The sequence below is a fragment of the Pygocentrus nattereri genome, chromosome 10 (assembly GCF_015220715.1).
Source record: "Pygocentrus nattereri isolate fPygNat1 chromosome 10, fPygNat1.pri, whole genome shotgun sequence".
NCBI classification, from domain to species: domain Eukaryota; kingdom Metazoa; phylum Chordata; class Actinopteri; order Characiformes; family Serrasalmidae; genus Pygocentrus; species Pygocentrus nattereri.
Genome location: NC_051220.1, coordinates 29,274,177 through 29,299,061, shown reverse-complemented (window position 1 = coordinate 29,299,061; position 24,885 = coordinate 29,274,177). Strand labels below are relative to the sequence as shown.

General features: G+C 36.8%; 3 protein-coding genes across 9 annotated transcripts; 1 reads left to right on the top strand and 2 right to left on the bottom strand.

Moving 5' to 3' along the window:
• The first annotated feature begins 1,354 nt into the window (after positions 1 to 1,354).
• On the top strand, positions 1,355 to 9,325 carry coq8ab (coenzyme Q8A, genome duplicate b). Of its 2 annotated transcripts, none has more exons than XM_017699957.2 (15): positions 1,355 to 1,591; positions 1,740 to 1,910; positions 2,816 to 3,157; positions 3,382 to 3,448; positions 3,622 to 3,696; positions 4,102 to 4,227; positions 5,331 to 5,416; positions 5,596 to 5,736; positions 6,155 to 6,236; positions 6,324 to 6,417; positions 6,714 to 6,855; positions 7,539 to 7,646; positions 7,721 to 7,786; positions 7,880 to 7,966; positions 8,626 to 9,325. In XM_017699957.2, the coding sequence occupies exons 2-15, from the start codon at positions 1,773 to 1,775 to the stop codon at positions 8,917 to 8,919; spliced, it is 1,848 nt and encodes a 615-aa protein (XP_017555446.1). In that variant the 5' UTR covers positions 1,355 to 1,591; positions 1,740 to 1,772; the 3' UTR covers positions 8,920 to 9,325. The 2 variants fall into 2 exon arrangements, with proteins under 2 accessions (XP_017555446.1, XP_017555445.1); XM_017699956.2 differs by having other exon boundaries at positions 1,693 to 1,910.
• A 138-nt stretch (positions 9,326 to 9,463) lies between these two features.
• On the bottom strand, positions 9,464 to 21,360 carry dnajc5gb (DnaJ (Hsp40) homolog, subfamily C, member 5 gamma b). 5 transcript variants are annotated; one of them, XM_037542111.1, is made up of 14 exons: positions 20,284 to 21,359; positions 20,003 to 20,090; positions 19,661 to 19,692; positions 19,441 to 19,562; positions 18,083 to 18,296; positions 17,785 to 17,941; positions 17,545 to 17,601; positions 17,299 to 17,361; positions 12,415 to 12,561; positions 12,049 to 12,202; positions 11,302 to 11,452; positions 11,053 to 11,158; positions 10,565 to 10,699; positions 9,464 to 10,407 (listed from the first exon to the last, which is right to left on the bottom strand). In XM_037542111.1, the coding sequence occupies exons 4-14, from the start codon at positions 19,551 to 19,553 to the stop codon at positions 10,262 to 10,264; spliced, it is 1,443 nt and encodes a 480-aa protein (XP_037398008.1). In that variant the 5' UTR covers positions 19,554 to 19,562; positions 19,661 to 19,692; positions 20,003 to 20,090; positions 20,284 to 21,359; the 3' UTR covers positions 9,464 to 10,261. The 5 variants fall into 5 exon arrangements, with proteins under 5 accessions (XP_037398008.1, XP_037398012.1, XP_037398010.1 ...); XM_037542115.1 differs by having other exon boundaries at positions 19,441 to 19,581; positions 20,284 to 20,327; XM_037542113.1 differs by lacking the exon at positions 20,003 to 20,090 and having other exon boundaries at positions 19,441 to 19,581; positions 20,155 to 21,360.
• Positions 21,361 to 21,757: 397 nt separating this feature from the next.
• Positions 21,758 to 24,857, bottom strand: tp53i3 (tumor protein p53 inducible protein 3). Of its 2 annotated transcripts, XM_017699722.2 has the most exons (7): positions 24,786 to 24,857; positions 24,290 to 24,346; positions 24,056 to 24,199; positions 23,261 to 23,528; positions 22,891 to 23,103; positions 22,537 to 22,733; positions 21,758 to 21,947 (listed from the first exon to the last, which is right to left on the bottom strand). In XM_017699722.2, exons 2-7 carry the CDS (start codon positions 24,314 to 24,316, stop codon positions 21,765 to 21,767), a joined length of 1,032 nt encoding a protein of 343 aa, XP_017555211.1. In that variant the 5' UTR covers positions 24,317 to 24,346; positions 24,786 to 24,857; the 3' UTR covers positions 21,758 to 21,764. The 2 variants fall into 2 exon arrangements, with proteins under 2 accessions (XP_017555211.1, XP_037397805.1); XM_037541908.1 differs by lacking the exon at positions 24,786 to 24,857 and having other exon boundaries at positions 24,290 to 24,759.
• Positions 24,858 to 24,885: the final 28 nt, after the last annotated feature.

The window sequence follows — 24,885 nt, the reverse complement described above, 5'->3', positions numbered from 1 at the left end:
GTGGTTTTAAGGTCCATTTGTGTATCTTAAATAAGTTTTTCCCTATAGAAAATTCATATTTGTACCTTTACATAACCTATTTATACAGAACAATAAAATCACTTTCTAAAGATAACACTAGAGTCAAAATACCCTGAAACCAGCAGGAACTAAAAGTGGCTGCAAGACAGGCCTGGCAAACCAACGGGAGATATTGCGTGCTGGATGAATCACTTTAGCCGGCCATGCTTACAAAGGATTTGCATCCGAGAATTAATATAACAGTGTTGTTAAAATATAACACATTGTTTGTCCGATTACTTTTGGTCCTCCAAAATATAAAGTGCGTTTCCTGTGTGGCTCACCCAAAATAGATGTAAATATTCACATATTATATTTGACATTCTAAACTTTAACAATGCTAAAATTACAGTTTTATCTTATATGCAGTACACTGGAGTGTAGAGCCCAACACAAACATTGTTTCACAATCCACATGCTTACAGACAGGACTGTATCTGTTTTTAAACTAAGAATTAATTCTAAAACTCTGACGCTGTGGCACAGCTTTAAAGGAAAATAAATACTAGAAATGAATCTTGTTTGAAAATGTCTGTCAAAAATACATTTATGTACATATTTTACATGTTTTCTTTATATAATTAAACCAGGTTAGTTATTTTATGGTATCTGATGTGAATTTCCAGTTTAGAGCCTGATCAAGGTTGCATTTCCCTTCTTTCAAACTGCAGTAATAAGACATGACGATGGACATGAGGCCCCAGTGGCTACTGCAAGCATTCAGTAACAGCAGAACGATTTAAAAAAAATAATAATAATACGAATAAGGGATTATGGTCCGATATTGTGTCAAAAAGAGTGAAGTCCAAAAATATTCATAGAGCTCTGCTGGATACAAGCTGATGGTCACCACTGACATTACGTGAGTGTTAAAGGAATGGTTCACAGAAAAATCAAGTTGACTTGGTTTACCCCCAAATGTAGTTGAACAGTCAGACATGTTGGTGTCTGAAGTTCGCCTCTTTAGTTTTGCATTGAGCTACAAGCCTAATGTAAGAAAAGCCTTTGTCGCCCAAAAAGATTCTTCATTTGCTTCTTTCTACAGCAACACAGTATAGTATAGGCAAAAGAGGCAAGACACTACGCGTTTCAGCTGATCGACAGGTAATTTTATTAGTTTTTATTGGTCTTTTTGTCTTTTTGGTGAGCTATTCTTTTAAAGTCTATCGCACGTGTGCGCCGTTTAAGGTCAAACTACAAGGCTGCAGCTCAAAATAAGAGGGTCCGTACAGTAGGACCACCACTAGGTGGCAGAAACGCTGCACGGGTACCTATATAAGTCGAACTACTTTGTCTGAGCAGTGTTTCCACGCCTCTTGTGTTGACACGTCCCAGTGTTTCAGAAGACCCGTGTTGTGAATGGGTTTGTCTTAATGGCCTGTTTTCGCTTCACCTCAGCTTCTTCAAGTCCGAATTTCCATCTATGACACCGAGGATGCTGTTGGCTAAAGCAGAGCAGCTGTGAATCCATCATATCCAACCAATGAACTTTTGCCACTTTTAGGATCAGAAACGTCTTCAGACTCCTGTGGTAAGTAAGGAAGTGTCGTAATATAACTAGAGTATTAATGGTTACGCTAAAAAGTTACGCTACCTGTCGCTAATAACCTGTTTCTCACTTTTGACGCGCAGATTACAGGTGAATTACTTTGTGTTATACGTTGTTTTATGATATGCAGTGGAGAAAAGTCTGCAGGTTTAAAGGGGAAGTCATGGCAGCTGATATCTTACTAATGAGACGACTCATCAGTCTCAGACAAGTGTCATATCAAAGTCACAGCAGCTCTCTGTGGCTGAGTGTTCAGACGAGGACCAGCCCCACGCTCCAAGAAGGCCCTCCGAAAGATCATGTAAGACTTGCTTGGTTCAGTGTATTACTATTTTAGAACGGCGTAAGTTAGTGGCGACCCTGCCCATTGATTTATGCATAAATGAATAGTTTAGATGTAAACAAAGTCATTCAGAGTGCGGTGAAGTGCCCCATGCTAGAGAAACTTATCAAGTCAGAATTGTTTACAGTGGTGATGATGGGACCAGACGTCCAAAGCGTTGATGCCTCTAAATACTACCTCCCAGAATGCTCTCAGATGAAATGGTCACAAATAAATTGCCAGAGAAATAATTTTACTGTAGTTTTGAGATAAACATATGACAAGGCAAAATACTAGCCCCCCCAAAACATACTTTTTCAAAAAGAATCATTTTACTATTATCAGTATTACTTAGATTTACTGGAGATTTGTTTACTACTAAATGTGTTAAATCTAGTAAATAGTAAATAAAATGACTATATTGGTGTTGTAGACATTGCAACGCCTGGTTCCTGTCACAACCACTGTAAAGAAATCAGAGCAGGTAAGTTTTTCAACAATGTACCGTTTCTCATCAAAACTCTCTGAATGACTTCATTTACATTTCAGCAGGTGAAATGTGCATTGTGAAGAAAAAAAATATTTTTTTACCTCTTCTGTTAACCTTTCCTTCAAGAAATTTCAGACATCTTCATGCTTAAGAAACAGTAATGTGGTTTAGATTTATTGAATTGAAATTGCTCATATTAGTTCATGAAGTACTAAAGTTGCTCTTGAGGTATCAGAATGTCAACACAAATGGGCGACCAGTGTTGAGTAAAATAAACAGTTTTTATTTAACCCACAAGAATTTGTGGAAACAAATCTAAAAACTATATATGAATCACATTTATGCCATGTTTTTGCATTACTATAGCTATTGTTCTGTCTGTTTTTATTTGCAGGAGAACATCTGTAAAGACCGACATGATTCAAAGTTCAGAGCTGTTATGGAATCGCACCATAATTACTCTCTCTTTGGCAAAGGATTGAGAGATACTGAATGTGCCAGGGCTCTTAATGACCTGAAGGACAATGCAGAGAGCAGCAGCATGGTCAACATTTATAGTCGTGAATGTTTGTGGAAGTCTAGATACAAGCTACTTGGAGGGCGTTCTTCCTCACAAATGCTGGTCCGTGGACAGACCTGTTTATTCCATCAAGATCACTCGCACTGTAGCGATGTGAAAACAGGTGACCCAGCCAAAGATGACAGAAAAAGTGACCCCAAGAAACACAAGCAAATGGTACAGTAGGAAACTTTTCATTTGACATTACTTCTTATCTTTTTGCTTGAATTTGTATGATGGGTTGTATGTTAAGATGGGTTATGTTTGTAATACCCTAAAATGGTACATTTTTAGGCTAACCATTAGTTGTTTGCCTTAGCTGTGATTGATTTGCTATGTTTTTTCTTGCACATGAATAACTTTTTTTTTTTTTTTTTTTCCTGCCTCATATTATGTCTTAGCTCAGTGAGAGTGCCAGGGAGCGCAAAGTACCAGTTACGAGATTGGGACGCTTAGTTCATTTTGGAGGTAGGTTGTTCATGCATGCAAATGCCATTCTCTGATTGGCTTCTCAGAATATCTGAGGATTTTCTAGTTTAAAGTCTGGTTATCGAGTTAGTACTTATAAAGAATTATGCAAAACTGAGTGGTGTATTCGCTTTAAGAATAAAAATCTAAAGAATATTTTGTGTACTCTTCAGGCTTGGCAGTTGGGCTGGGCTTTGGAGCAATTGCTGAAGTGGCAAAGAAGAGCCTTCGATCTGAAGATAAGAAAGGTGCATTGCTGTGTATAAACAATGTGTAAAATAAGCTCACTGTCTGGGGAGTTTGATCAGGAGACTTCAAAATACAGCTTTAGTTTTAAATATTGTACTTCTGTGTTGAATGTGAATCGTTACACCCCTAACCAGCCTGTACCAGTAATACCAACACATTACTTTATGAGTATTTTTTTAGTGGTTGCTGTAGTGTAGTGGGTAACATCCTCTGCCTTCTATGCTGTAGACAGGGGTTCAATCCCCGCCTGGGTAAGCACACTACAACATACCAATAAGAGTCTTTGGGCAATACTCTTAACACTGCCTTTACCTGCCTGTGTAAAATTATCAAATTGTAAGTCATTCTGGATAAGAGTGTCTGCTGAATGCCATTAATGTAAATGTAATTTGGTATTTCCTCAGGTAATAAGAAGGCTATCCTCGACTCCAATCCTTTTGTTTCTGAGGCTAATGCTGAAAGAATTGTTCGGACTTTGTGCAAAGTGAGAGGAGCCGCTCTTAAACTTGGGCAAATGCTCAGCATCCAAGGTGAGAAATTGATTAAGTTTTTGCTGATCCTTGTTAAGAGATCCTCATTCATTGCCTTCTTTCAAATGTTCATATTCATCTAGAACATATTTGTTTTCTCAAGCCCTTCACATCTGAATTAAAACAATTTATAAATTTATCACAGTAACTTTTGCCAAAATTTTTCACTGATATCTATTGAACATGATGTATACTTTACTTTTCTTATTCAGCTAATATTTAGTTTGATTAGACTTGTTATTTGGTATGTTTTCAGAACAGTTCTCAGGCAGGGCTGTGTGCTCTGTGTTTACTGTGATTTGTTTTTCTTCATCACCTCCATGGCCTGCCCTTGACTCCGACTCATACTGTATACTGCCCCTATTCACTGCACACGATTGTGTTTATTTCTGTTAAGAATGTGGCAGCGTGCATGGCACAAATGTCATCCTGCAATATTATTACACCCCCAACTGAGGGCATCAGGGCAGCTATGTAGGGTACTAGGTCTGGGTTGTCAGGTGTCATTGAGCTTGTCTTGGCCAATCATCCATCTATACCTTTGGGATAAGGGGAATATTGTGTAAATTAAAATTTTAATGGAACTGTTCCTTTCTCACCCTGGCTATGTCCATGTGCAGTGAAGCCACAAATAATACAAGCAGTTACACTGGTATTGTAATAAATGAGTAAAGTCACTCAAATTGTTTTTGTTAATTAAAAAAAAAACTTTTTGTTTTAAGCTCTGGCTCTAAATGTCTGTGAAGTCAGCAGAGTTTATCCCGTCATCTTTTTAGTAAGTGACATGGAAGAAGAACTACTTTGTGCTTTTTAATAATGCAGTATACCTTTGTAAAAGAACAATGGTATGCTTTACGCCATGCTGTGTGAGTTGAGTGTCAGGATAGCACTGCTGACCCCAAAAGCAGCTGGCTTGAATGTGCTTAGCCCTAAAATAGCACAGCCTACAGGACACAAAAATCACTTGAGATGTTTCTGAGAAATGTATGTGCAAGACGGCTTTTTGATTTTCTGTAAGATTCTCAAGTGGACATTGTTTATACAACAACACCTTAATAATGAGACACTAACCCACCATCATGAGTTTCTTCTTATTTTCTTAGATGATGCCTTCATCAATCCTCAGCTTGCAAAGATCTTTGACCGTGTTCGACAAAGTGCTGACTTCATGCCCACCAAGCAAATGATGGTATAGTCTCAAATGTGAGAGTTTTTCCATGTTGAAAAACAAGCACAGTTTCACATACCACATGATAAATGAGCGCACTTACTTAAACATACAGTGCAAGATGGTGGCACATTCAATGCTACAAAGTAATGTATTGTTTTCCTTTTCAGTAATTCCTTTGTACGTTATTTATATGACAGAAAGTGGTCAGCAATGACCTGGGTCCAAACTGGCGAGATGGACTGGAGTTCTTTGAGGAGAAGCCTTTTGCTGCTGCCTCCATTGGTCAGGTGCACCTGGCTAGGTTGAAGGATGGCAGGGAGGTGGCTATGAAGATCCAGGTGAAGATCAGAAATGATTGTTAGGGTTGACCTAAATAATTTAAATACTTGAGCTTTTATTTGTGTTGGTATTTATTTCTCTACTATTTGGAAAGTTTGTCTTTATTAGATGAAACTGCTTGTTAGGCAACAAGCATGAAAGCACAACTAGGTTCTATTTATTTGCACCAGAATACACTATTAATACATTACTGGCCATTCTGGCCATTGAATACCTTTTGAACTTCTGTAACAAATATACATTCAGGTACTTATTCAGAAATAAGAATAAAAATTTTCTAAAGCCTGTAAAATGCTGTTCTGGCCAGCAGTAATAATCACACAAAAATACAGTGAGGGTTTTTTTTTTTTTTTTTTTTTTTTTTTTTTTTTTTTTTTGTTCTTGTTGTTGCTGCATTGATTTCCTGTGTGTTCTCAGTACCCTGGAGTGGCCAAAAGTATCAATAGTGATGTCAGCAACTTGATGACTGTCCTTAGTATGAGCAATGCATTACCTGAAGGTATGAATTCTGTGGAAATTTTAAGAATTAGAATAATTACTCCTTAATGTAAATTCATCCTATCGGTGAGTGTTTGTTGTCGTGCAGGGTTGTTTCCAGAGCACCTGATTGAGGTTATGAGCAGGGAACTGGCTCTAGAATGTGATTACTTGAGGGAAGCTGAGTGTGCCAAAAAATTCCAGTGAGTATATTAACCTAGCCTTTTGTGTACCACTTGCCAGTTTTAACAGAGCATTCCAAAACCGTCTATTTACCTTTCTATAGCAAGAAGAAACAAAGGCTATAATAAGGTTCATGATGTAGGCAGGAATTTTTATAAGGGTTGGGACATTTTATGTCAAGTCTAATTAGGAATTAGGAATGTGTGTCTGTTAAAATTTTGCCATTAACAGCTTTCCTGATCTGAAGCTTTTGTGATTCATTTAGAATTTTAATACAGTAAGCCATGTACATTTAAAATTTGAAACTTTTTTACAGAGAGTTAATGAAGGATCACCCCTACTTCTATGTGCCAAATGTGGTAGATGAACTTAGTAGCCGGCATGTCCTCACCACAGAGCTGGTGTCTGGTTTCCCTCTGGACAAAGCTGATGACCTCCCACAGAATCTGAAGAATGAAGTAAGCCCTCCACACAGTCAGAATTAATCTGTTTATGTCCATGCACTCCATAATGGTGGTGATATTGATGATTACCACCCATCCAACCAACCAATATTTATTTATTATTATTTTTTTTTTTCCCCCACACTTTTTTTTTTAGTCACACATTTCTCTCAAGCTTCATTTCAAACAAACTATTGTGGAAAAAAAAGTGTGTGTGTGTGTGTGTGTGTGTGTGTGTGTGTGTGTGTGTGTGTGTGTGTGTGTGTGTGTGTGTGTGTGTGTGTGTGTGTGTGTGTGTGTGTGTGTGTGTGTGTGTGTGTGTGTGTGTGTGTGTGTGTGTGTGTGTTTATGGATATTATACGTACCACTGGAAACAGCTTTTTCTTTTTGTAGACATACCTTTTAGAAATTTGATACTGTGCACATTTGTTTGAACAGATTGTCCTTAGATCGATTAGCTCTGTGTATTTATATTTAGTTCACTATTGTCATCAGTGATGTATGGTCACAAGTGTGACTAAATTAATCTCTAAATGGATCTCTCATTTAGCATGTTAATTAATATAGAAATGTATTTACTGAACTAAAGGTTAACCTAGATTCAAGTTATGGAAGAGAGCCAAGTTTTCTTCTGCATATGAGCCATTATTCATTCCTGTTGATCACTATTTGTGGGTCTGTTGTCTGTTTCTCCTTAGATCTGTGAGCAGATTTTGATTCTTTGCTTGAGAGAGCTCTTTGAGTTTAGATACATGCAGACTGATCCGAACTGGTCCAATTTCTTTTACGACCCTCAAACGCACAAGGTATGTCTTTCGTTATTTATTGGCTGCTTCTCCTGTTTTATTTTCATTTTATGCTGATCTTTGGGATTTTTTAGATTGCACTGTTGGATTTTGGAGCCACAAGAGGTTTTGATGCAAGCTTTACAGATGTGTACATTGAGGTACAGCAAATATAACAATTATATATGACTTTATATTAATTGCAGTCAAATTGTGACATTTTATTTAATATGTTTGAAATTTGTCTTCATCAGATCATCAAGGCTGCAGCAGACAGAAATAGAGAGGGGGTTTTACAACGATCTATTGAGATGAAATTTCTGACTGGTTATGAGTCAAAGGTACATCACTGTTTTTCACATTTGCACTTTCCACCTAAAGTTTGTTTTTCTGGCCATTTTTGCCTCCAACTCTTACCATTTGAAATGTACTGAGAGAGCATTCCTTTTAAATGGTTACTAGTGAATAAAGGTTACTTTTGTCTGTTTGATCCCTTTAAAATGTTAATGTTATTGGGCCCATATCCTACATGTTTCTCATTATTTCTTTCTTTATAAGAACCACTAATAACATTTTTATAGCTAAATGTATCAAACCTCTAAACATTTCTAGCCTCTCTTTATACCTTAAACACTCTGTTTTTACTTTGACTTTTAAAACGTGCTTATTGGCTGCACTGTATTGTGCCTCATTAAAAAGTAGTCCTTGCTAAAACACCACTTATAACTTACAGCGTGAATGGGTGGAGCTAACCTACTCTAGGCTGAAATGGTAGATCTGTTTGTGAGATCACAAAAATGGTGAAATCAAGTGGAAACGAGACTTATATACACCACTAAAAATATACAACCTTTTAACAGTGATGACATGCATGATTTCACATGACATGACCCAATTAAAATAAATATAATGAATTAGTATTACAAGAGATTATACTTTACATCCTTTTTGCTGCTTTCACTCACTGAAACATGCATTCTGTTTACCTGATTTTGTCCAGGCAATGGTGAATGCCCATGTGGATGCAATAATGATTCTTGGGGAGGCTTTTGCCTCAGAAGAACCCTTCGACTTTGGCTCTCAGAGTACAACGGAGCGGATCCACAGCCTCATTCCTGTAATGCTAAAACAGCGGCTCACTCCTCCCCCAGAAGAGACCTACAGCCTGCACCGTAAGATGGGAGGCTCCTTCCTTATCTGTTCCAGACTCAAAGCTAAGCTGCGCTGTAAGAACATGTTTCAAGAGGCCTATGCTAAATACTGGAGAGATAGTCACAGAAAAACTCCAGTGTGAAGAATGGTGTGTGGAGTTGATTCAGGAGTGAGTAGTATGCAAATCAAGATGACAAGAGGGAGCATTAAATAAATAAAAAGATAAATGTAAACATTGAGATGGCACTTTATTCCAACAGTAATAACCTCACAAACTGATAGAGAGGTAGGTGTTGTGAATAGAGTAGGTCTATGTGATTTTTACAGATTATACAGTCTGGATCACACCATACATAAAAATATTGTGATGTGCAGCTTGAGCCAGTTACTGTATTCTATTCTGTATCTTATAGGTTAAAGTACAAGATTGCAAAGGTGCAGAGATGTTACTAAAGTAGTTTGCTTTTGATGCCGTGTCTCATGTCCCTGTTAACGTTAGCCCAATTTGTGGCATGCATGTTATTTTGCCATTTACTATCTTAAAGCTGCACTATGTGAGACTTGTTTTTCTTGAAAGTAAAAGTGGCATTAGGAGTCAGGATCAGGGGGAAACAAATTGCTAAAATATGGAGTCTTGACAGTAATTTAGGTCACTGGCATCGGGTTGGGAGTTTTTTAAACCGCGCTAGGCGTATTTACATATTTAAAGCTCATGCTCTGGCTCAATGTTTAGGTCCCACATGCAAAATCAACCTTACACTGAGGAAGATAAGATGAAAATAGTAGATGATTCATTTGCATCCTTGAAAGATGCATCCTTTACCAGGTTTTGACGGAGTTCTCTTTGTATGCTCTGAATGTGCTTGCAGTGATCAGGCTCATCTGCTTGTGGAGGAGGCCAAAGCGTAACTGACATTACAAAATGTTCTTCCCCACATTGCTGCCAATTACACATTTCAAAATCTTACACAGTGTATCTTTTAATATGTACACCTTTTTAATGCTGGTATTTTGGCTGTCTAAACACATTGTTCTGTATTTCACATAAAGCCTCTACAGTTGTGATATGATTTGAGTCTTTAGCATTATGACAGCTGAAGTAAAAGATATTTCTATTTTGCATTTTTTGAAAAGCGCATTAAGAAAAAAGCAGTGTATTGCATTTATAATAAAAAAAATTATAAAAAACTAACAGCTGAGGAGAAAGTGACTTTAATGGTGTAAATAACACAGGTTGACTTTAGCTGGCTGCTCTAAGGGAGAGCTTATACCTATTCAGATATGACCGGAGTGTGCAATGCAGAGGCAACAGCTGCAATCAAAATCAGGCTCTGTAAAAGGCCAGACAGTCACCATCCACCCTGGGCACACTCACCCTGTGCTTCAAACATTTGAGACCCAATGTTAAATTTAAAACTGTCCACATAACCACAATGTTGGAGATTCCTCTTTAAAATGTAGAAGTATGTCAAGGCTCCAGTATCTCAGTCCATTGGTTTTTGGCACTTGTCACAGTAAGCAGCATCGTCTGAATATGTCTCTATTTGGACAGTGACATTATGGAGGCCAAATTCTGACTGAAGCAGCTTTGTCATGTCCATAAGAACAAACTGTGGATTGGTCTGCTCATCTGGAATAAAACAGAATTTGAGCAAGGAAGTGCAATAAAATATGTAGGCAAGTAATCATCTTGATTGCTAATCATTACTCTCATCTTCCAATAGTGTTAAATCACTTCTCACTAAACCAGTATTACTTTTTAAAATGATAATTTTGTGGTGTCTTACCTATGACCACATGGACCGATATCTGAGGCTGATTCATGGTCAGTGCCCAAATGTGAAGACTGTGAGTAGCTTTGACTCCTCTAACTGATAGCAGGGCTTCTTTCACAGCATCATAGTCTATTCCATGTGGTGTTCCTTAACATAGTATAGAATAGTTATCAAATAGCATTTTAGAAAATTGATGCACTAGAATTAATGGGCTTCATTCACCAATATCTTCCTACGTTTTCTTAAATTTGTTCTTGAGAAAGGTCCTAAGAAAAAAGTCTACATCAGATTCATGGCATATTCCTAAACTGCAGAACTGTTAACACCATTGTGCTCTTGAGTGTGTATAGATTCTGTTCTTGAATAAGAACGAATCCCAAATAAGAAAACACTGGTGAGCGTCAGAATCTTTGTGAAAACTGAGTAAGTGGGTTTTAAGCAGAAATTTCTTTTTAAGAATGGTTGGTGAAAGAGGCCCAATGTTTAGATTAACTACTTACCCTCCATGAGTACTTTGAAAATGTCTTTGAGAATTGTAGATGTTGTTGCAAGAACACATATAGAAAAGAGAAAGGTACAAACAGGATCTGCTATTTTCCATTCAGGCTGTATGAAGAGTAGAATATATTGTTATTTATTTGCTTTTTATAGAAAATTTAAAGTAGACCTGATTTGAATGTCATTTAACTATTGAAAAAGGTGTGGATCAATTATGTCTAAAGGAGAGATATTCGAAAACTGGCACAAACCTGAAAATAGATAATTGTGGCAGCTAGCAGAACACCCAGGCTCTGTAGCAAATCTCCCAACACATGGATGAAGACGGCCCTCACGCTGGTGTTGCCATGGTTATGGCAATGACGGTGAGACGATGGAGACTGATGGAGAATAAGAGCCATTCTATAGGAAACAGTGTACCAGAATTATCATAATGAGTGTGATAGGATCACCAAATTTAAGCAGGTTCTACTGAGGCAGATAAAATGTGCCAAATTTAAAAACTTATATATACATACAGATACCAAAAACTTTTTATCACAGTCCATTTTCTGTTGAAGTTGTAGAGAAAATGGTATTGGCAATTAATGCCAAGTAGAGGGGAATAACTGTGAAAATAATGACTTACTATGTTGATATAATAACTCATTTTCTCAAACGTTTGACTCACTTAAAATAATGACTTTGGTGAAACAGTGACTCATTTTCTAAAGAATGTGGCTTACTATCTCAAGACAATGACTGTTGAAATAATTACTAAATTTTAATAAAGTAATTAATATGTCAGGGTAGTAATTTTTTTTAGATAATACATCAAAATTTAAAGTAAATAACCCATTATTACAAGATACTATGTCATTTTTTTTTCTGGCAAAAAACTACCAGAAAGAAAGAAAAAACATTTTACTTGTCAGGAATGTATCATAGTTATCTAAAATGAGTACTAACAGCAAAAAATAAACTTAGTAATTGGATCAAAATGCCACATGAACACTTACAAGATATTTACTACCACAGCGCAGCCAGAGGTGATGAGCATGACACCGCTGTGTATCTCGTAGTCATTTTGGATGATCCTCTGGATGGCCATGAATACCAGCACAGTGGTCACAGCCCATATGGACAGCACTGACAAAAGACCACCAAGAACCTCTGCAGAAAAATGTACAGAAGACTGGATCCTAAGGACAACAAAGGGAGCTCTGAGCTAATTAGACTACAGCTCTGCTTGTGGACGTACAGCTCTAACTATTCATACAAATGTTATCCAGTAAATTCACGGGCAGAAACATGCATGTAAGCACAAAACAAAGGGATCTGCAAAAATCATTCATCTGTAAACAAGAGTAACAGCTGACAATAACCTGACCGATGCCACCCGTATGTGAGGCTTTTAGAGGCAGGTTTTGAAGAGATCCACAGGGTGAAGAGGCTGATCAGGATGCTGCCAAAGTCAGTCAGAAGGTGAGCTGCATCAGTCATTACAGCAAGACTGTGAGCAACATAGCCACCTTTAAGAACAAAGACGCAAACGCTGAAAGTAGCTGAGATCAATCAAAGGAATATAAACAAAGGAGGCCTAACAACATTTCAAAAGTGAAGTGAGTAACATTGCTGACTTTTGTGTGGCAGGCTGAGGTTTGAATCCTTGTTTGAGCAAGCACACTATGCTATACCAATAAGAGTCCTTGGGCAAGACTCTTAACGCTACAGTTGCCTACCTCTGTAATAAGATTAAATAGTAATTTCTGCCATTCTACCATGTTCTACAGCCCTGTTCAACATTCTTTATCTGACATCTCTCTCTCTTTTTTTTTTTAACAGACTCCTCTAAATTAGTTGAACTGTAAAGTTGCAAAGTTGTAGCATCATATTATAGTCATTTTATACATGTATCCTCAAAAAATTGGTTTAATATTACTGAAAACAGTGATTACAAAGGTTAGGTATAATCATTAAGTATAGGGTCTAGATCCGTCCTACATAGTCATTCATCATAGTCTACAAAAGCTGCTTTTCATGAATGATATCCAGGATATTCTAACCAATCACTTCTCCAGTCATGAAGACCAAACAGACAACAGATGTGATTAGCAGCTTTCTCCGAGCGTGTAGTTTCTCATAGCTTTGGGCCATTGCGGTTCTACTGGTATGGCAGTGAAAAGCTGCCCCTCTGGCCCCGTGTTCTTCCTCAAACTCTGTGCTCAGATAGTCATCCTTCGAGTCATCAGATGAACTGGAGACAAGAATATTTAGAACCCGTGATTTAATGCATGTTTAAATGATTCACTGGCATTACATAAACAGGTTCAACATTTATCTTCACTAAATGTTTGTGCATTTTAAAGAAAATTGGAATTGAATACCTGCCAACTTTAGTTGCAGGTGAGCAAAAAAACGTTGCTAAATGCAAAAGCACAGAAGTCAGGACCAAAACCATGTGATTTTCAGTGAACATAAGCATGTTTATTTGATAAAGCTGATAATTTAAGGATCATACAGTACTATTTACACCTATGAAGGCATTTTCTTCATTTTTACTATAATAATAGTAAAGCCTAAAAACAGATATCATGAAGTAATACATTTAGGATTATGTAGTGGTCACAAATCATTTATGATCATACAACGTTGTCTGTTTTACATTTTTCATCACAGCTCCTGCTCATGTGAAAAATGAAATTGCAAATTTCATTTCATTTCCAATTTTGGCAGGATATTTGTGCAGATGTTTGAAAAAAGAAATGGCAAAAAGAGGTTTTCATTTACATTTTATTATTCTCATTTTCATTTCTCTTTTGGCTAGATTTGCCTCCCATAGTCCTGCACTGGCTGTTAAAAAAAGACTACCTGTACATAGTCATAAATTTCACTATTCATATTACAAGTATGTGATGTCTTTAAGATTATAAAAACAAAGTTTTCAGGATACAGTATATTACTGAAAAAATGCAGTGAATGCTAAACAAATAATGCCAGTCAAAGGACATGAACATCTTGTTGCATTGAAAGAAAAAAAAAGCCACGATTTGATAAACTTATTAAATAATGTTAGAAAGTCATAGGAGGTATGAAGAGTATATGAGGAGTAGGAATTTCTGTTACTATGCAAAAAAATTAAACATGCAACATTTTTTTCTGTGTTTTTCTATTGATTTTCACAATTTATTAAACGTAAACGCCAAAAAAATCTGAATACGGCATGTACTTAAACAACTTACCCCTGAACAGGAGAATATTCCTGCTTGGTGAGCCGAACCTTTTCTAAATTCACCATGAAATCCTCTGAGTATTTTCAACACAATATCAGCACAACAGCGATGCCAAAATGCTCAATAAAGACTCCTTAACTCTGTAGACTGAACAGTGTTTCCAATGAGCATTTAATACACATTTAACTTAAAGAAATCTTCCCCAAATTTTGAAAAAGCAGTAAATCGTAAGAAACATCAAGCAGTTAAGGGCCACATGTTGCTTCACATGCTGTCTCTACATCATTACACAACACAAAAATTATCAGCGCATGCCGTTTTTGAAAGATAAGACAGTCCAAAAAAAGCTTTTTTCCAAGGTTACACTTAAGACTTGATGATTAACAGAACCAAAAACAACATAGTACAAGCCTTACGGCTTTACACCTGACAACAGAAGATTAATTCACATAGACGAAATTAAAATTATACAGCAAACCATGTTTTATTTGACTTCATAATTTTTCATACACTGTACTTGCTTGCCACAAATATAACACCTGGAACAAACATATGATCCATTCAACCAATTTGATCAATTTGATTGTAATCACTAAACTGAAGTATTACTGCAGCAGCCCACTTTGCACAGGTGGATATTTTTGTACCGCACCATTGAGATCAAGCTAAATTCTTTAAGAAAATTGTTATCGGTACTGTTTATCACATGTGACAACAAAAGTCATAGAACATGTACTTGTGAGATCCCTGAGGCATTAGAATGTCAAAGTAATGTTTGATTAATATGATATATTAATATGATGTATTTATATGATATATTAATGGCTTTATCTCACACTACAATACACATGAAACATGCTTTAAAGTTTTTCAAAGTACTAGAAGTACAAATGTGATGACAAAGTTTTGTTACAAAAGTGAAGCATGATGACCTGCAGTTTGAGACTTTTGTTTTTAAAGAATAAAAAATCCTTCTATTAAAGCAGATAAAATATGGACCCATATGTACATACAGATATCAAAAACTAATATTTACTTACATTTTATCACAGTACATTCTCAGGCAGAGTTCTGCAACTTAACAACCCAAGTGCATTACAAAATTCCAAGCACTTTCAAACATATATTCTGTATTTCTGCTGCATCCTCTAACAATCTGTAAAATAAAGGGCTTAAACAGTCTATTTACGCAGTAAAGTCATTACAAAATAAAAAAATAATACAAACATAAGTGTCAGTGCCACTGTTGTTGCTTAGGATTATATAAATTATCACTTAAATTACCTTTAGATTACAGTCTTAATTAGTCTTTAAATTAGTCACATAAGACAAGTGTGATCATATCTTATGATTAAATGTCTGTACATTAGGTTGGGGTCCATAAAGAATATACTAGAAAAAATTCTCTTTGGCTGGACATGCCTATTAGGAGGCAATTCCCAGTTAGCATTTTCACTAAATAACTCATATAATATAACTAAACATAACTCTGTAAAAAGACCCTGCCACAGTAAAGGCAATCAAGATACATGCAAACAAAAAGTGACACATTCTGAACATAAAATTGATTGCAATACACAACTTCTAACCATCGATCAGTCATCATTTCCACAGGGCTGAGCCTACTTTCACAAAAAGTGAAAGGACAAATATGGACATGTTATGTCTTCTCTTGGTCATGAGTTCTTTGGGTCAAAGGCAAAGGACTGGTCATGCTCTGTAAATGCATCTGGCTGTATAGTAATGGCTGTGTCTCCACCTTGTGGAAGAAATGAAATGCTGTGAAGTGTGCAATCTAATCAAGGACAAATTAAGTAGTATTTGCTTTATCAAGGTGCTGCATCCTATATGAATTTACCAGCCATTTTAGCTTAAAAATGAAGAGTTAAGCACATTCATTTAAACAAGATCCTTGGTGATGTGGAATTGTTGATGAAACTTTTTGCCCAGTTCAGGAGTAGCAGTGGTAAAGTGCTTTACATCCATCTCCACTACACTGTTAATTAGACTTGGTTTTATGGTGAATTGAAAAGACAACTCACCAATATCCTACATTATTTTTATATTAAATATTTTCCCCTGAGGATCACTTATAAACCTTGTATGGTTTTATTTCTAAAATAGTCATGATTCACTTTTACATGATCATTTTCCAAGGTTTTTTTTTTCTTCTTCTTCAGAATCATTAACATTAAACAGGCTAATACTGTTATTTGTTACTGTGCCCTTAAAACTGGTATAGGCAAATAAGCTCTGTTCTGACTGGCTGCCCTCTCTTGTGCCTCATTCAAAAGCAGTCTGGGTTAAAACATTCCTTATAACTACAGCGTGAACAGGCAGGGCTAAACTGCTGTAGGCTAAATAGGTGGATATATGTGACTGTTTTGGATTTTGTGACATCACAAACAATGAATTTTTGTTTTGCACTTTATTCAGCATATATGGACTGTTGGGACTAGGAAGTAAATGGTATGTTTTCAAACTTTTAACAATAACAATTCACTTCGCCAATCCATATATATGCAAATTAAGCTGCAAAAACAGCCCATTTCGATCACTGTTTTTGTGACATCACAAAATCCAACACATTTACACCTATTCAGCCTATAGCAGTATAGCCCCGCCTTTCAAGCTTAAGTTCTAAGGAGTGTTTCAGCCCAGACTGCTCTGTAAGTGAAGGACAACACAGGGCAGTGTAAATCAGAACAGAGCTCATTTACATATATCAGTCTTAAAGGAACAGTGATAAACACAGCCTGTCTCATTTTAAAGGATAATGGTCACATACAATTAAATTATAATTTTTGGTACATAAGACCAAACAAACGTTGAAAGTTGACCTATGCAGTAAAAAAAATAAAAATGAAACAAAATAAAGTTGTATAACTGACAAATCAGTCTTGCAAAACCTAAACTGACATTGAAAAATAAATGAACTATCAAAAACATGATAATATTAATCTAAATGTTCTTGAGCAACTTGAGCAGAAATGTTGCATTATATTGTATATACAGTGAAATGTACACAGAATTTACCTTCACTTGAGTCTGTGGTGTCTGCACTAGGGGCTGGCATGCCTATGATCACTGAGCCCTGGGCTGTAAAACCAAAGAAATTCAATGAGGCACAGAATGTCTAATTACATGTAAAAAGTAATTATATATAAAAAAGAGGTGTTTTTTACTTAAGTCTTCAGTCTGCATCAGCATGTAAATGTAATTCATTAAACACCAATAAGTGTTCATTGAAAAGCAAAGCAGTGTAGCAGATCAAATGTTCACCTGGATCTCCAGGAGCATGAGAGGGAACAGGCTGTGCTATAATAACTGGTTCTTTGGCTGCAAAGTAAAGTAAAATCATCTTAAGAGGACAAAGTAATGAAACATGATTTTGAAGGAAGATTCACCCGAGCTCTGAGGTGCTATAAAATGCAAACACAGACCCTTTACAATTATTTCATGCAAAATCAATCAGTAATCAAAGAGAAATGTTCTGTTACTTTCAGTGATGCTTTACTTCACCTCTGTTTTGCTCCTCAAACATTTGAGCTTCCAGCTGCTCTGGATCAACATATAAATATTCTTCCTCGTCCTCCTCTGGTGCACACTTTCCACAGCAGCAGCAGCAACAGCAGAAGCAGCAGCAGCATGTAAAGATCATTCCACAGACGACAAGTGTCTAAAAAGGTAGGGACAAACAAAAATGTAAGTTTGATAATATAACTATAAAATGTAAAACAGGAACATTTATCATTATAGCTTCATATCTGAACGTCAAAAGAAAAGTATGAATTGATATAGACCCACATCCACTACACACCTTGAACCAACACTTTGACATGAGGAAGTAATATTTAACAGTGTCTTTTCCAAACTGGTCTGCAACATAAAGGCCCATGGAACCATATTCATCATAGATCTGCCGTTTGTTCTCATCATTAAGAATGGAGTTGGCATTGTTGATCTCTTTGAACTTTTCTGCAGCTTCTGGGTTGTCTGGGTTTTTGTCTGGGTGATATCGCAGTGCTAGTTTCCTGGAGGAAAGAGGTAAATCGTTAACAGTTGATGTCTTAATAAAAGTCTTATTAAGAGGTCCATCTATACAATGACAAATAGTTAGACTAGGTATGCATCTGAGTGGTATCGATATCACACTGCTACAATATAAAATCCCCTTATTTTCTCCAGCATAAATACATATGAGTAAATAGGACTGGGTTTCAATCTAAATTCAATACTTTTATGATAGTAAATGAATTCTTCAATATTACCAAGCATCAAAAACATTTTATTCAGCACCAAATTTCAATACCTACGTTCAATAAGTCGTGGCATCAGTGCCAATAAGCATGCTTATTCCAAAGTCTAGATTACAGTGTCAATTACATAAGCTTTGTAAGCTTATTAATGTCAGTGCTTTTTAAATTCTGTGAGGACCGCCTTTAATTACTCACACTATAATCAACTGCAATATGACTTTTAATTCAACAGTTTTTGTATTTACAACATGATGAAAAACTATTGTTCAGAAATCAGTATTGAAGTCAAGATACTGATAGCAACATCAAAACGTTTTGACAATAGCCAACCCTGAGTAAGTGAGTGTGTGTGTGTGTGTGTAGATGCAACCCATTTCAATTACTGTTTGTTGTTTAGATCTATTTTTTTAAACATGTGCAGAAGAAAAGCTTATTGCTTTAAGTAGTTAACTATAAAGCGGAATACAGACATAGAAACTTCAGCACAAGCAATATGTCTATTAAAAGTACCCATATTGATTTTCAGTACTGACCAATACTGGTACTGATGTAACTGATGTATGTTTTTAAGTTGCTATTGTTACAGGTTCAACATCGTAAGAGTAGAAGAACCCTTTTTAGTACTATACAGAATCATACACAACACATTCTCCATTAGCCTGAAGAACCATTACACCACGCAAAGAACCCTTCAAGCATGCAAATGGTTCTTTGAGTGTGCATGGTTTCACTGTCTTTACTAAAGAACCCTTGCAGAACCATCCTTTTCAAGAGTGTAATTAATGGGTTTCTTGGCATCCCAAACTCCAAAGCTATCTATCTATCTATCTATCTATCTATCTATCTATCTATCTATCTATCTATCAAATAAGCTGAACTTTATAAAGTGTCACACTGTGGAATTTCCTTCTATGATTACCTGTAAGCTTTTTTAATTTCCTCAGATGATGCGCCCTTCTCCAAGCCTAATGTCTTGTATAAGCTGTCCCCGGCTGTGGATAGCTTGCGTTGAGGTTTGTTTGAATCAGTCATTTTGATATTCTGCTCAAAACACAAGGCACTGATATAATAATACATAAATTGCATAACCAGCTCTCTCACATGCCTGAACGTCTATGAGGAGGAATAAAAAAGCCTACCTGTGTTCATAAGGCTTAATCACCTTTCTTATCTGCAGAGAGGCAGTGGGTACAATTAGATTATGAAAGCACGATGGATAAGAAAGACAGAAAGAAAGAAACCTTCGAAGAACTTTTCACTTCAGTCTGCCCTGCAAAGCCAGTGGTAATGGTCACTGACATGTCAGGTGAGCAGCAGCAGGCAGCCAGTAAAACACGACAGTAGCTTTAACATTTAACACGTCTTGAAACAGCTTCAGAGATGTGTAAACCCAATGTAAGGCGTATAGAATTTGACTGCGGAACTGACACACAATTTCGCTAAATATCAACACTGAGTGTCCGTAAGTAAGATTACTGTACCTTCGACCAGCGGATAAATCCAGACACTGACGGGGTTCCTGAAACCTCAGAAACTCCAAGAAGCTTAAGGCGTGACCGGTAAAACAGGCTGAGAAGATGAAGATAAAACCTTTAAGAATGTAACCTATGAAGAAATCTCTACCTCTGCTCACCTCTGTTAGCGTCAGACCAGCAAGATCAGGGTCTCATCGTGCTGGTCGGTAACAGCCAAACTTTTATACTATCTACTTCATTTTATTAACAAAACAAAAAAGAAACGTTTTGAAAGAGACACAATATACCAGCTGAGAAGAACCTGTGAAGTCGAGTGTGTGAGGGTTGGACCAGGAAGTCGTTCCGGAGTTCATTTCAGAAGTTGTGCGTGATAAAGAGACGAAAAGTGAAACTCGTACAATTACACGGGGTCCAAAAGCGTGCAAGATACTATCAAACTGATGCGTTGTGGACCACTTTCGCTGTTGGAAGAAATATCAATGTTATATTCGAGAAGTATACGTTATTGTTTTAAAAAGCTCCTTATATCCAAATTGTTACAAATGTATACAGTATTTTGGGATGAAACTCTTCAATGACTAATCAAGAAATTAGCCTTTTTGCAGAGTCTTTAAACTGCTCTAGTCTCTTCCTTCTCTTCCCTTACAAAATCCATAATTATAGAAACCCCACGCCCCTTTTTAGCTCCACTTACTATATAGGTGCACTTTTTAGCTTCACATCTGCAACCCCCCTTCCTTCAATCGTCAGGACCCCCACAGGATCACGAGTCACCACCCTCTAAAAGGTGGACAAACAAGGTAGGTATGTCTAATACAGTGGGCAGTAAGTGTACATAATGTTTAAAAGCCCTAGTAACACCAGTGTCTGATCTACTTGTACCAGCACAACAGGCACTAATATGTCATGCCAGCATCATTGCTGTACTGAGAATGATCCACCACCCAAATAATGCTTCCTCAGTGGTGGTCCTAACCAGTGAAGGACAGGGCCAGGAGGGCTAATAAATAATATTCAGAGAAAGTGATGGACTGCAATCTGTAATTGTAGAACTACAATGTTGCTAATTGGACCTGATAAAAGGGACAGAGTGCAAGTACAAGGTAAGTGTATATAAATATAGGAAAAAATAGTTCATCAATATAAATCTATATACAATTCGTATAGAAATCTTGTCTAAGTCTGTTTAGTTATACTTTTTATGAGGGTTTGTATGAAATAAGGGGAAAAAGGCATGAAACTATTCTCATTTACATGGTACATATACATATCGCTGTTGTCGGAAGAAAACCTTGTATCTCCAAAATGGTAACTTTACAGGAGAAGGAAAAAACCTATTTTACTTTTAATGGAAGTCAATGGAAACAGACATCTTTCCAAGCAATGTTAGGCCATTTCTTTTGGTCCATTCATCACGAAATTTACATACAATGTAAAGACCAACAGACATTTTCAAATTCTATTAAAAACTGAAAAACATCAAAAATAGAGATACGAGGTTTATATATATATATATATATATATATATATATATATATATATATATATGTGTATATATATATATAAAAAAGATATAAGATATACACACACACACACACACACACACATATATATAGAAAATGTGTGTGTGTGTGTGTGTCAGCTGACTGATTTGACCTTTGATTTTTATTGTTCTCTTATAAAATGCTTGTGAATGTATGCATGTTAAAACAAGAAAGAGAGTATAGAGATTATCAGATTTGTCTATGTTAAATTCACTGGTCAAGTTTCAAAAATTTTTTATTATGATTTTCCCAATATTTTTATTGGCCTCCATGTGTTTGTGAGCCTCAGCAATGTCATCCATGTTGAACACACTGTCAATTACAGGCCTCAGTGACATGGGCTGGTCTCCTGACTGGAAGTGTGGCAATGCTTGTTCAGTGAAGCTCCTAATCAGTTCAGCTTTATACTAGAAAATAAAGAAATAGGTTGGTTGATGTTGTAACAGATGATTTTATTACAAATACAGTACCACACAAAATATTAAAATATTAAAAATATTAAAGATTCCCAAATATTCTGCGTAGTATCAATGGTTGAGATGTAAACAAATCATTCAGAGTGGTTTAATGTGGTTCATTGTACAGAAACCTGCTGATTCCGATTTCTTTACAGTGCTGGTGATACAAACTAGGGGTCACAATGTCTATAACTCAAATATAGCCATTTTATTGCAAGTCAAAGCCACCAGTGAACTTAAATGTGTCTTCTGAGTTTTAAATGTAGTGTTGGTAATGGTAGAATAGTGATAAATCATGAAATAGTGATAGATCATCTATTCATCTTCTCTGAGGGAGTTTTTAGAGGCATCAAACTCTTAAGACATATGGTTCCTATCACCACAAATGTGAAGGGTTAGTAACTTAGTAAGTTACACTACAACAGAGTATTAAAAACCACATAAAACCTAAAACCACTATGAATTACTTTGTTTACAATTACTTCATTCAACATTCAAATGCACAGACAAGCTTTACAGTCTCTATGCTGAGTCTTACCTGTAGACTTCGTGACCTGAGGAGACTACTGAGAATGTGGCCTCGCTTAAACAAAAGCTTGCCAAGCAAGTCCCCTTCCACTGACTTTCCTCCCATTACACCATAAAGCACCCATCTTCCATCCATAGCCAGGCTGCGTATATTCTTTTCCCAACAAGATCCACCTATGCAGTCCAGGATGACATCAACTCCCCTACCTGCAAGACCACACAATACTTTAAACTGGTAAATGTATCTTAGTCATTTTGAATCAACAATTGTATTTCTTTATTAATCTCCATAATACTGTAGTCTAACGCACACTGGTGAAGTGTTTTAAAATACCTTAATGCATGCTTTAAGTGCTTTACTAACCTTCTGTGAACTGAAGAATCTTCTCTGAGAAATCACCCTCTTTGTAATTGAACCCAGCAGCAGCACCTAGCTTCACTGCAATATTTATTTTCTCAGAGCTTCCTGCAGTCACTATCGGAACAGCACAACTCAGACGAGCCAGCTGAATGGCAGCAGTGCCGACTCCACTTGCTCCAGCATGAATTAACACAGACTCTCCTGCCTTAACTCGAGCTATGACAAAAACAAAGTATGGTTACATATTGCATTTTAGATGTATTTAAATGAGACTTTCCTAAAAAAAAGTTTTCTGACTCAAACACATCCTAAACACTTTCCTGACTGAAAGGTCGAAGACTGGAAATTATGATTTCAACTGGCCTGTAAGCACCTATTAAGTGCAGGAGCTGGTAAGCAGTCAGCCAGGCCTCAGGGATCGCTGCAGCTTCATCAAGGGTAAGATGTGAAGGGACTGGCATGAGAAGTTCCTCAGGCACAGCAACATACTGCGCATAACCTCCTCCTGAAAGCAAAGCCATGACTTTGTCCCCTGGCTTGAAGTTCCTCTTGACTCCAGGACCAATGCAAGCAATTACCCCAGCAGCCTCCAGGCCAAGGATCTCACTCTCTCCAGGAGGAGCTGGATAAAGACCTCTCCTCTGTCACAGGAAATAAACCCTTCAGCGTATAGTAATTACTGCACAAATTACTGCACAAAACATGCCTCCAGACTGTTCTCTGTCCTGGCACCAAGGTGGTGGAATGAACTTCCCCTAAGTGTCCGAACAGCAGAATCACTTGCTGTTTTTAAACGACGTCTGAAGACCCATCTCTTTACACTACACTTATCTAATCACTAACACTGTCTATTAAAGATCTTCACCTCTTTTTGTTCACTGTATTTTATTACAAACTTTTATTCAGCAGGTTTAGTGTTGTGTAGACTCTGTGTTGAGTTGAAGGTATTTTTCTACTTTTTGTACTTGTTTTAGGTCTCAATGCATAAATAACTTAAGGTAGCAATTTAGAGCAAAGCTCTTTAAAATTATGTCGACCTTTATTAACATGAGATATTCTGAAGTAATGACAAGCACTTTTGTAAGTCGCTCTGGATAAGAGCGTCTGCTAAATGCCATAAATGTAAATGTAAAAATTCATAAAGTACTGTACATGGACATGTGTGTACCTGTAACAAGTCTGCACGGTTTAAAGCCGCTGCATGGACTCTGATGAGGACTTCTCCATCTTTAGGTTCAGGTCGTGGGATTCGTCCTAAGCACAACTTCTCTGGACCACCTGGTTCTTTCACACATACTGCAAGCATTGACGACTGAAACGGTGAAAACAGAACTGCTTAATTACACAAGACTACATTTGTGCAAAAAGTATTTTAGAGTTATTTGTCCAAGCTTAGACTTACAGTATCTTCATCTGGATGTTGAATCATGGATTTACAGGTAGTGATTTACAAAGAGTGCTGCAAAAGGACAATGTTATATACTGAACACAAGGCGTTATACAAAACACTTCAGTCACAGTGTCGAGGGCGACTGAAACACAAGGACTGCGCAATTTCTGCGCACAGTTGATGCTTTCGGTTCCAAACACTGTAGCTCAAAGTCCGTCAAAACGTATCCGAAAAACCTAAATTTAATCTAAATTACGGACTTATAAAGGCGAACATAGTTAAGAGTAGTTCTGTCTTGACTTCAGAGACATTTTATCCTATGACTATGGATTAAACCAAAGACTGTAAGCGCGAAATGTAAATGTTTTTAAATTATTTAGCCTAACGTTACTTGGTGTAACTGCCGTTAGTCCACTTTAGCGAACGTTCCGTACTCATAATACTGTGCAGAGGCAGAAATCATCCTAAAGGGAAAGAGTTAACAGTTAATATTCGTCTTTAAACTTACCAGTTAAACGAAGGCTCTTGTTTGATGGGTTTACCAGAAGTCTGAAAAATAAATGTGTCCGCTAGAGGTCGCCAGATTCGTATTGGTCTTTAAACGTGTC

Coding starts and splice junctions, on each gene's coding strand:
- dnajc5gb (XM_037542113.1), bottom strand. CDS start 19,553: ATGACTGATTCAAACAAACCTCAACGCAAGCTATCCACAGCCGGGGAC. Junction 17,942..18,082: donor TGTCAAAGTGTTGGTTCAAG/GTGTGTAGTGGA, acceptor CTACCTTTTTAG/ACACTTGTCGTCTGTGGAAT. Junction 11,453..12,048: donor GCTGTGGTAGTAAATATCTT/GTAAGTGTTCAT, acceptor TGTTTCCTATAG/AATGGCTCTTATTCTCCATC.
- tp53i3 (XM_017699722.2), bottom strand. CDS start 24,316: ATGATTCAACATCCAGATGAAGATACT. Junction 23,529..24,055: donor ACCGTGCAGACTTGTTACAG/GTACACACATGT, acceptor TTCCTGTGACAG/AGGAGAGGTCTTTATCCAGC. Junction 23,104..23,260: donor CCAGCTCCTGCACTTAATAG/GTGCTTACAGGC, acceptor TTTTTGTCATAG/CTCGAGTTAAGGCAGGAGAG.
- coq8ab (XM_017699956.2), top strand. CDS start 1,734: ATGCAGTGGAGAAAAGTCTGCAGGTTTAAAGGGGAAGTCATGGCAGCT. Junction 5,417..5,595: donor TGCCCACCAAGCAAATGATG/GTATAGTCTCAA, acceptor TTTATATGACAG/AAAGTGGTCAGCAATGACCT. Junction 6,856..7,538: donor CACAGAATCTGAAGAATGAA/GTAAGCCCTCCA, acceptor GTTTCTCCTTAG/ATCTGTGAGCAGATTTTGAT.